The sequence below is a fragment of the Octopus bimaculoides genome, chromosome 3, assembly GCF_046866305.1.
Source record: "Octopus bimaculoides isolate indiv1 chromosome 3, ASM4686630v1, whole genome shotgun sequence".
NCBI classification, from domain to species: domain Eukaryota; kingdom Metazoa; phylum Mollusca; class Cephalopoda; order Octopoda; family Octopodidae; genus Octopus; species Octopus bimaculoides.
In genome coordinates this window covers 23527097-23539596 of record NC_142930.1, presented here as the reverse complement: position 1 = coordinate 23539596, position 12500 = coordinate 23527097, and the positions used below count along the sequence as shown (strand labels likewise).

Here is a 12500-nt window from a genome sequence, read left to right as displayed (position 1 = left end):
TAGACTAATATGTCTGATTCATTGTTTATTTGATTTTAGTCTTGTTGCTTATGTAATAAGACAATTGTGATTAAGTATGTATGCTAACATGTATGTGCACACACGCAAACACACACACATATTTGCACGTGCGTGCATACATTTACATACTAATCCAACGTTGATTACATAAAAATATTTCGCAATATTGTTATCTACGTTTCGTTACTGACGTCACTTAATATCAAAATATTCTAGAGACATTTTTTTCTTCTTTTTACGTGATTATTGAGTTAGTTTTTCGAAAGCAGTTTTCAATCACTTCTAAGTATGCTGCAAGAAAAAGCAATCAGACGTTGTTAAAAATTCATGTTAATTAGCAATTTGTTCTTATTGTCAACAAATTAATCCCTCCAACTAAAACGTAGTCGTATAACTGCTGATAATACACTATTATTAAGTGCAATGAAATTTTGATAAAATTGTTCGGTGATTAAATAATTATCTAACTTAAAATAAAAAATATAGAAAGGAAATATTTTGAGAAGAGAAAATAGATAAAATTTTAAGTAGATTTATTGAACACAATTTTCTGAATTTATCATATAATTATTACCAGCAGCATCACTCACGTTAATGCCACTATCATGGCCATCAACTGAGGAAACATTATGATCTTAATCATCAATCATCGTTGTCATCGTTGTCAACGTCACCAAATTTCAATATTGTTATTATCAGTAAAAATCATCATGATCGTCATCAACTTTACCATCAATACCTAGATCATCATGGTCTTTATCGTCCTCTTCATCATCATCATCCTCATCACCATCACTATTATCAACACCGTTACTTTCAGTTTCAATATCATTGTTGTCAACGTGTTTATCAATTTCTCCTCATATTATCAATACCATTATCATTCAAAAGAATATCTGCAGTAATCGTTAGCATGACCGCAGCCACTTGGCTGAAACACATAAATAAATAAATAAATAAATAAATAAACAGTAATATCACTTTTACATTTACATTTAGCAACATCCTAAGTTCAATGAACCCCACAGACACCTCTTGACTCGTCAAAACCACGGGAGCTTTCACTTTCTCTGGTTTTTGTTTAATTGATTATACCCCTTCCCGCAAAAAGCATGGCTTTGTTCCTATTATAAAAATCAATAATATTATTTTTATCAAAATTAAGAAATTACGACATTTTATTACAAAGTAAATATAAGTCTATAACTAATTTTCGTATATTTCCAATAAATAGCAGTACATTAAACATAGAACTGGAGTAATATTAAAAGAGTATTTCGTTTTTGTATCTGGCACGCAAGATTCTTGATGCGAACTCGTGTGATGAGACAAATTGTATTGTATCTTGGAAGTGTCATTACGCCTAAAATAAATACACGTATTGGTTCAATTTCACCTCTTTATTATTAATCAATTGGTTATTTAAGCAAACCTCAAATCAACCACTTACTTAAACAGTCGGTCAAAAAATTAATCAGTTGTTTGTCAAAGACATTTTGTTATCATTTGCTACCACACCAATGAGATGCCCTCCCTTTTTCAAACTTGTTTGACGAAATACAGATTTTTCGTTTAACCGACTGATTAAGCAGGAAGTCAATTGGTTGGTTAAATAACTAATAAATTGTTTAGTAACCATCCTTTCTACTATGGACATAAAACCTGAAATGTTGGCGGAGAGGGCTAGTTGATTACATCGACCTCAGTGCTCAACTGCTACGTATTTTATCGACTACGAAATGATGAAAGGCAAAGTCAACCATGGCGGAATTTAAACTCAGAATATAAAGACGAAGGAAATGCCGCTCAGCTTTTTGCTTCGGCTTGCTAACGATTCTGCCAGATGGCCGCATTAACAAATTGATTAATAATAAAGAAGTGAAGTTGAACCAATACATGTATTTATTGTTGGCGTAATGATCTTCCTAATGTACAGCAAATTTAAAACAGTACACACGCATCAAAAGCATGTAAGTTAATATAAGTATATGACATATTTTATGAAATATTTCTGATATTTAAAATACAATAAAGACAATGTTGCTGTTATAGTTGTTTGGTCTCAGCTCAGCCTAGATTGAACAAATATTTGATCAAATATGAAAGGGCATCTTTCCTTTACAAGACAAAAAGATTTTGATTTGAATGAAATTTAGCTTTATATCCAGTGGGGCTAATAACTTTGTGGTAGTTCTTTCATTTGTTCACGTATATGTGTAAAGGACAATGAAATAAATCTTATCGCATATTTTTACTTTTATTTCATGAAGTGCAACTTTTTAATGAACAGAAAATAATAATCGATGAAATACATACAAGTGTTTAGTATGATATCAGGTTAAGCTATAAATATTTAATAAGTTTAATTAAAAATGTAAAGATGCTTAGATACATAAGGGACATTGGTATTAATTTTCCTTAAATTTCTTTATTAAATACTCTAATAAACAAAACAACATTGTCTACATGAAAATATTTTATTGTTTCAATTTAAATATGTCACTTTCGTATAAGTGAAAAAATGAGAAATAGATTATCGAGCCTTATGGCTATCAAAGCGTTCACTGTTCGTATCTCGACACATGAACAAAAATATTTGAATCACAGACGATTCAAACACAAAAGTTAACTCCCATTCAAACACCTTGGGAAGATAAATCTCATTACTGCAAACTAGTGTGTGAGAGAGCGGTGAACATGCTTCGAGAGATTTTAGTTTTTCAGTCAAAATCTTCCAGTAATTACTGCAATGAAAGTAACGTTCTTCATTGTGCTAACTTCTTCCAGATATACTCCATGTAGAGAAAAATATTTATTTTGTACCTCAGTAAGTATTAAGAACTGCTACATCCTCCCCTCTTTTACAATTTTTTCATCTCCGTGGTTTTACTCTATGATGTCTGTCTCAATATGTTTGCTGAAAAAATGCAACTCCCAAGCTATCTCTTTTGCACAGTATTTCATTTCTTAATGATTACTTTTCAAAAATCAAATCAATACATGAAATGTATTAACCTAAAACTAATGACACTCTGCCTCTAATGAACAATTTCCTGGAAATGCAGTCCGTCGCTAATCTTTTGTGACATTATCCTTAATTTACAAAAAGAATTCTTTATCATTGTTTAAGAAAAAAGAAATAACGCTGGGGTAAAATGTGGATCAGAATGCAAAGAAGCTTTGATTCTTGGTTCTATGGATTCTAACATTGATACAAAACATTCTTTTCACTTAGGAGAAGCTTTTTTCTCTCAAGTTACTCTAAAATCCATCTAAGAATGACAAACCTAATTTATTAATGGTAGTTGCAGTGAAAAGTATTATATGACAGTCGGCTGCCGCCTATCGAGTTTTCTCGTTGAGTTCCATTTACACCATTGTATTTGCCTCTCTAATATTTTTGAGAAAAGGATTATTTCCCGAATTTAATAGTCTCAAAACCTACTCGACTCTACCAATTCTGTAAATTGAAATAATTTATATCAATGTATTAAATCAACTTTTTTTTTAATGTTATAATATACCGTGAAACGGGCTTACTTTGAACAGTTTTAGACTTCTTATTGCAATAATTTCATAACCTTTTCTTCAATCTTAACTAAATTTGACTATGTTAGGGGACTAAATAGATAAACTGATATATGAAATAAAAAATAGGTTGCAGTCAATATTTGATTACATTTTTGTTACATAATTGTCGCTGTTCAAAGTTACTCCTGATTTGGAGTTACTTTGAACAGTAGTGTTTTTTTTTTTACTAATGGGCAAGCACTCTCAAATACATAGCATCAAATGGAAACCCCTATTCTGAAACAGCTGTAATGTGAGCAACAAACTCTGCTTCTTCTTTTTCACTGAACACAGAAGGGTGACCAGGTTGCCTGCTATGCTTATTGTTCAATCTGTGGCTCACAATTCCGTTTTAGCTATTGACAAAAGTATTCATATCTTGCAAAAATGTTTGTTCTGCTGGAATTTGAAGAAGATGACACGTTCTTTCCTTGGGTGGATAACCAAAGTTATATTTACAAATTATACTTTATGTATTGAAATTATACTATCATAGAAATATAATTCTAAATTTTAACAACACATTTAAACAATTCTGTAAGAAATTTTAGTAACAAGCAATAAGAGGAAACAAAATATTATATTTTGTCCAAAGTTACCACAGTGTTCAAAGTAATCCCATTTCATTGTATTTCTTTTTACTAACGAATGCAATGGTTTGCATATTGACGACATATTTCTTTGTTGAAAATATTCTTTACGAATTCTTTGTCAAGCACATTAATATGCTTGACTAATTATCATGCTTAATTAGCACAAACCCTACTTCTGCAGGCATTGACTTGTTGTTACTGTTGAAAAGGAATATGAATCTGCTTTATTTTAAAAGACTTACAGCATAGAATTTGACTATTTATTGTTTAGAAGTAATCAGCAATTTTCCAATCCAGATGTTCCGAGTTCTAAGGTTTTCATAATCAAGTTTTAGCCTCATTCCTATAGAAAGAAAATATCAACATTTGCCACGGATTGTCTAACAGTCTAGCATGTTCTTATCCCATGTAATTAATTTTCTGTATAAATAGCATCCATTATAGAAAACAGAACGGTTCAGCAGTTGAAATATCTGATTGATCGGTTCAAATTTATAAAAGAGCAAATGATTTAGCTGTCAGGGCTTAAATAGTAAAATTCATTCGTAACCATTTGAACATACTTTTAAAGCTTTTACAATGTATTTAGTCCAACTACATTCATTCAATTCAATATCTTTCCATTCAAATAGATTTGTTCAACAGAAGTTATGAATTGCTGTTTAAAAGTTCTAGGAGTCATTCCCACTTACCATACTCTGAGTTCAAATCCAGTGTAGTTCACTTTACCTGTCACCCTTTCGATGTTCATAAAGATCATCTGATCGAGGTTACTTGGATTTGCTCACTTGATGACGATCCGCTTAGAATTCGAGAAGTCAAACGAGCATCATTTTAATGACATACAGAGCTATAGAGCGGTGAAAAACTTTACTAGTCGATCGCATATAAATATGTCAGAGCTCTTCCTTAAATCTTCAAAAATGTACCACAATTCGCACACACCGCTTTCTCTCTGTCTCTCACTCACCAAATCACTCACTCCCTCCCTCTCTCTCTCTCTCTCTCTTCCTCTCTGTTTCTCTCTTTCCTTCCTTCCATTTCTTTCTCTATTTCTCCCTCTAATGACCACCTGCAATAACAGGATTTTTGGCCAGAGGCTTTTTCAGGAGATATTTCGAACGGCTCTTAGCGTGCACGCCATCAGACCTTGCCTCCATTTACTTGGTGTGAGTCCAGGTACTGGACCCGTACAGTAGCACTGATTCTACATTCTGACATCATCTGATAACGGTTTCTTCCAAACGACACTAAGCACATCAAGAACAATTTTTGCTTTCGTGTGACGAATTTTTACACCCTTTTCTGTAGATTCAACGTTACTCCCTAAGTATACAAGGGACTACAAATTCTAGAAAGTTTATTAAGCCCTCCTAATGGTAGCAGATATATATCATCCTTGTGGTTTAACCTTAAAGACCAACACCACCTGCCAATTTTTCAAGGGTCTACTTTGAGATGGTGTTTAAGATGGTATTAGTGTGATACGAATAAAGTAAATAGGATTGATACAAGCGAATCACCTTTGCATTTATCGGTGGTTCCTTTCGGTGCAATCCACAACTAGTGATCAATATCCGCTTCCCTTTCTCTGTTTTGTTTTCTTGTCTGTACCCCTCGCTTTCACTCGCTCCCTCTCTCTTTTTTTCTCTCTCTCTCTCCCTCTCTCTCTATCTATATTTTTCATTCTCTCTTCCTTTGAATTAAATCACATTATATGAAAACTGCGTTAAAGTGTGTAGTTATCTGTGGAATACTCAGCCGGTTTAGCATAAATTTAACAAGTAAGAATTCAGTTTATCGAACAGCTGAATGATCATCGTCAAGATGGATGTAGAACCTACTACCACTTTTCATCAATTAGATATTACTTTTATGCAACATAAATCTATATTAAGAGCCTATTTATCAGTTGTGCTTTATATCATTTAAGTGTATTCATTCTGAACAGAAAATTGTAACAAAAAACTTTGTTATTATCTTATGTTATGCTTTTTTATTCACAATTCTAGTTTATTTATTTAACTAACAGATTTCGTGCGTATCACAGCATAAAACTTGTTTATCTTCTTTGATTTGTATTTTTTCTGTCTAGGTGCATTCATTCCTGATCACTAATCTCGCTCTAGGTGATATGTTTATGGGTGTATACCTCATGATTATTGCTGTAGCGGACACATACTACAGAGGCTCCTATATACTTTACGACAAGCTATGGCGGAGCAGTATATTATGTCATTTTGCTGGATTCATAGCAACATTTTCCAGTGAGCTTTCTGTATTTACACTTACAGTTATTACATTGGATCGTCTCATCTGCATCCTTTTCCCGTTCAGGTGAGTTAAACCTCTATATTTGTTGTGCACTACTATCACCATTCACCTATCTCCTATCTACCAATATATTAAATAATAATCTTCTACCAAAATATTAGCTGCTTTATTTTTTTTTATCTGGTTTCTATCATGCTTGTTTGCTTGATTGGATGTTCACTCTAGTATCTCAAGAATTGCGAATGCCATGAAGTTGAACTTATTTTAATCGTTTATTTCTACATTTTCGAAAAGTTATTTTCGTCTTAAATTTTCGGACATTTTGTGTCGGGGAAAAAAGAGAAAGAGATGATACTGAGTTGGAAGATTTTAAAACATAAATTGAAGAGCTGAAAGCTGTAAAGAATAGGAGGGATAGGCAGAAGCGGTTACTGAACATATGGATACTCCACCGGAAATGCGAAAGCAGAATGTCATACCGAAATGGCTTTGTCAGAATGAGGAGGAAGAGTAGAAAATAAACGTAGTAGGGTTAGGATATCAATTCACATAGACACCATGGGAGACAGTTAAGCAAAGTAAGGATAAAATCCTGGATCTGAGAACATGCAGTGAGTCAAGGAAGTGCTATTTTGAGAAAAAAAAAATTCGCTTCCAGTCAGTCAGCCAGCGGTTTGCAGAAGACTTCGACGAGAGTACAGCTACTTTCAGTGGGACTTCGGAAAGACACTAGCCTTGATGGTATTACTTCAACATGACAGCTGTATTATTTCACCGACTTAACGCCTTAAACTTCGGAATTACATTAAGCTTGTATGGCGAATCCCGTTATTTTCTATGAACGGAACCTGCCTGTTTAAACTTCTATCTTTATGGCGGTACGCTTCTACCCATATGTGTAATAATAAGTCCAATGGCCTTCCTTGACTCCTACATACAACAACTGTCTACTTTAATTACAGCCCAATACATTATGATGTTTGTTTTAATTTAGCCTTTTGGTGTATTTTCTCAATGCTTCACAGATGCAACTGTTTGATTGACATTCCACATTGTGTATTTATATGGTAACGCGCAAATATTGGTAACACTTTACTCAAGTTACATTCTTACATAGTTACATCCGAACACAGAAAAAAAAAACTCTGTTATAAATACTGGTGAGAATCCGATTCTGCAGCGATATATTAAATGGAGTGGTCAATAAATAAATAAATTATCGTGTGACAGCCAAGGAATCCTCCTTTTGTTCAAAGGAATCTGTCAAGAAATATATTTTAGAGATTGTAACCAGTTTGGTTGTAATTCTGTACCCGGTCAATTTGAGATACTGGGAATGATGCCACCAACTGCCATCAGGATCTGGACTATAAGAGGTTGCGGTATCATCTGGTAATATCCAAGTCATTTCATTTTCTTCTTTTAAATATTTCTAGCTACTTAAGGCGGTGAGCTAGCAGAATCATTTGCCGGGCAAGATCTTAGTGACATTTCGTCCGTCTTCACGTTCCGTGTTCAAATTCCACCGAGGACCACTTTGCCCTGCATCCTTCCGGGGTTGATAAAATAAGTACCAGTTGAACACTGGGGTCAATTTAATAGATTTGCCCCTCCCCCGAAATTGCTAGCCTTGTGCCAAAATGTGAAACCAATATTTTCAGCTACATGATAAAGACCTTAACATTTTCGTTAATCAATGCACTTAAGCAAAAATGAAATATTATCAATGTGAAAAGAATCGCTATCAAAACACACCGCGTGATGTTCCACAGCAGAGGCAACAAATGACACTGCATAAACATTATGAAAAGCCAGAATTTAAATGGCGAGATATTTGCAAGGTACTCCTGGACCTTCACCATATTGTGTTAAACTTAGCCTCACCGTGAATATATGTTGTGGATGTCAAACTTTACTGCGGTGGACACTTAAAATACCATATAACAAAGTAAGTTTGTTCGAGCGGTTCTGCCCACCCACCAAGCACGTTGAACTTTATTTGGCGGTATTTTTCTTTGCATGCTATCAGATAGTAGACGACTTTTGGTAACTTACTTGATGTGTGTTTTGGAGTTTTCATAGGCAAGTACAAAGGCTTTTTCCTTCCCAGCTTTAGCACCATCATGTCGATATTTACAAGAAAGTAGGCCACAACCACCAGGGCACTCAGAACGTAAAATACTGGAATACATTCTGTGGCACTCTGTGTGTAATATTCTGATAATTACATAAGTTTACCTCCCTTGAATAGACCTGGAATAATAAAAATAAAATAATACTCAGTGCTATTTGAACTGGAAACAAGAAGTGCCATAACAAATATAACAAAGAAATTTATTCAACGCTCCAAGCATTCTGAAAACTGTTTGACGCTTTTGATTGCTTTCCTGAACTAAAAGTACTTTAAACTTTAAAACCTGTAATATATATTTCATGGCCTTCCAAACTTGGGGAGACGAAATGTATTTTTTATCTAACGATTAATTTTTGCATTACTGGGTCGAATAGATCACCTGGAATCGTAATCAGCAATAGTATCATAGACAGGTCGAGAATTTTCTCTTATACACTTCAACGAAGTGAAACCAAAACAGTTGATACTTAAAACACTTCACAGCTAAAATTCAATTTCTTTTTACCTCTGAGCTATGTCATCAAAATCATTTAACACAATAGAACTAGCTTTTCTCATCAACTCACAAAACCATTTCCGATTTCGGCAGTTAATAAACTTTAAAGATAAAACATATAATTATGTCCGTGAGCTACTCGGTGTCGTATTTACAAGTTCCCTTACGTGTGAAATTAATTTTAGTTTCAGAAATAAAATCGAAAGTTAGAATCTATATTTTCATTAAAGATGAAGCCAATCTTTCTAAATTCATGGGTCCATACCATTTTGTTTATTGTGTGTTTCTATTAGAGAAGAGTTAAAACTATTTACTGGAATTCAACACTAGACTCTAGTAAATAGCGTCTTTCTGGAGGAAAATTTTCATTAACTTCGCCATCTAATAAATCACAGGTAGATCCCGCGACTAATGTAAATGCTTTTCACTTAAATCTCATATCATCTTGGCTTTAAATGATTACATCAAATCTTTGTAGCATGATTCAGCGAGAGATCAACTTATTACGTATTTTTCTGTACTTTATTCACTAAACAAGATCTACACTTCTGGTGAGTAACAACGTATAGAATACTTTAATTATTGATATTAAACAAATAATTTATGTTTCGTTCTCAATATTCCCAGAGTATTTCCTGAATTATTTTTGCTTTTTGTTTAGGTCTCACCGAATGGGTTTGAAAGAAGCCCAACTTGCAATGCTTGCACTGTGGATCTTCGTCTTTTTTCTGTCTGCCGTGCCATTATTTGGCTTAGAATATTTCAAGGATTTCTACAGTAGATCAGGTGTTTGTCTGGCACTTCACATCACTCCCGATCGCCCACGTGGATGGGAGTATTCCGTCATGATCTTCCTGGCTGTCAACCTGCTATCTTTCTTGATCATATTCATATCATATCTTTGGATGTTTATTGTGGCCAAAAAGACTAGAAGTGCAGTGAGAACAGCAGAGACCAAGACGGACAGTGCTATGGCAAAGCGTATTACTTTGATTGTACTCACTGATTTCTTCTGCTGGATACCAATCATTATATTGGGTATAGCTTCATTATGCGGACAGAGAATACCACCTGAAGTAAGTGTTTAATTTTAGTTCTAGTTGTAAGTCTTTAATTTCCTTTATTGTCATGAAGGTATGCCGGTATCTATTTCAGCTCTCTGGATATATGCTTTTCAATTTATTCAAAAATACTGCAAGCTAAAATGAGACCTTCATTTCGGGATTTCTTATCTCTTTGTTCGCATGTTTAGTTATCTTTATTGTTTCAAGAGAATACAGTAGCTGGAGGTTCATTTTACAAATATTTATAAGATTTCCTTTTCTGATTGTTCACAATATGCTTAAATAGAGTGACAGTAGATAGATGCATAGACCGAGGGATAGAATACATATATGTGTGTGTTTACGTTTGACAAAACATTTTTCCAATTAAAAAATTAATTATATAGAAAATCTTTATCAAAACATGTTTGCGCAGACCTTATCGAAAGGTAATTTTACTCTAGCGTCTTTTGCTGTTTTCGGCTATCTAAAGAGTCGAGTGATTGAAAAGCTTCATAACTTCTTTCCATTCGGCCCGTGTTAACATATTTTCTTAAAGACTTTTTAATATCAATATTTCTAATCTAAGAAAATCTTTTTTTCAAATATTGTGAGTCTATCAGTAAAGCTTTCTAAAAACTTTCATATAACTATGCGAGTGTGTATGTGTGTGTGTGTCTCCTTTTATAAGTTTCAGCGCTAAGGCTGTGGCGATGCTGGAGTATGTATGCATGCATGTATGTATGCATGCATGTATGTATGCATGCATGTATGTATGTGTATATATTATATTTATAATTATATACAGATACATTTGTATGTTCCTGTGTGTGTGCATGTGTGTACACTTATATCACCAAACTGAATATGCATAATTCAGTTGAAATAGTTATTGTACCCCTTTTAGCGATATTTTAACATCTAATTCCAACTAGTTTATACTCTTCGGGTATACTTTACTTCATAAGTTCCTTTAAAATAGACTTTAAAAATTCTCAACACTTGTCTTTGCCCCAACGTGCTCCTAGTAACAAGTCACGGTATTTATTGATATTGAATCAAACGTTAAAGTGTGGATTATATTTCTTAAATAATTGCTGTTTCTTGTTCATTCTTTTTTGCTTTGTGTTTAAATTTGAGCATTTGCAAATAGGAAAACTCTAATATCAAGCGGAGGCATTCCTGCGCACATCACTTTATGTGCACTTAATGGACTTTTTCAAAATGTCTCATTATTAATTTGTCGTCTATAAACTGACAGCTTTTGGGCAGTGAGAATGCTGTTTGTCTGATATAGTCTACCTGACACACCACTGCGGGTATGCATTCTCAAACTAAGTGAAATTACGGTAGGAGCAAAAAATGGACTTATTTAAGCAATGAGCTAAGGAGGCGCGTTTTATCCCTTGGATGGATGATAAAAATTACACAACATCTCACGAATGTATAACAAGGGTAAACATGTATCAAAACAATTGTAGTGATTATAAGTAATGTCATTCACTTCTGTCATTTATCTCTTTATATAAAATTCTATGTATAATATCGAATTCCTAATCTATATCTAATTACATTAGCATTTCCAATGTATGATGACATCAGGTAGCCAATAACTGTGTAAGAGCCCTGCATAGCATTCTTCAAGGTTTTACCTGAATCTTATTTAACTATATACATACATATAGAAGAAATACAAAAGAAGCAAAACTGGTGTAGAATCAGCATACACCACGTGCCAAAATTATGAAGTGTAAATGTGTAGAAAACGTATATAAAAAGGGGAAGAGAAATGCCTTCCTTTAACATACTTTTAATATCTTTTTATAAAGAAAATATGTAGATATATATATTTATAAAGATATTAAAACTATGTGAAATGAAGGCATTTCTCTTTCCCATTTTATGTTTTCTAGACATTTTCACTATATATATATATATATATATATATATATAGACAGATAGATAGATAGATAGATAAATAGATAGATAGATAGATAGATAGATAGATAGATAGATAGATAGATAGACAGATAGACAGACAGACAGACAGATATATGCATATATATATATCTATATATTGAAAAAAAATAGTCGTCAGAATTTTGGAAAAAACTTTCATTTATTCTATACTCTCATTTCCATATTAACGCTTTCGTTTGTCTTTCGAACTTGTCAAATATAATTCTGTGAAAATACAGAAATCTTGCTTATTTATATAAAACATGTTTTGGCGGGATTTTGTTTATAAGAGAACATTGTTTTTGTTTTGTTTTTTGGGGTGAGGCTTTGAAGACAATGGAAGATGGATAAGCAGACAGACAGACAGACAGACAGATACATTTCTTTTATTAGCCACACAGGGCTCAACG

At 33.3% G+C, this 12500-nt stretch overlaps 1 protein-coding gene across 2 annotated transcripts in view; it reads left to right on the top strand.

Annotated features, from left to right (window-relative positions):
• The window catches only part of LOC106868530 (G protein-coupled receptor GRL101), a 778677-nt gene that overhangs the window by 748149 nt on the left and 18028 nt on the right, over positions 1 to 12500 (top strand). For both annotated transcript variants that reach the window (XM_089348684.1, XM_089348683.1), the window contains exons 23-24: positions 6280 to 6521; positions 9750 to 10164. In XM_089348684.1, coding sequence (XP_089204810.1) covers positions 6280 to 6521; positions 9750 to 10164 — 657 coding nt within the window. The remainder of the gene's footprint in view (positions 1 to 6279; positions 6522 to 9749; positions 10165 to 12500) is intronic.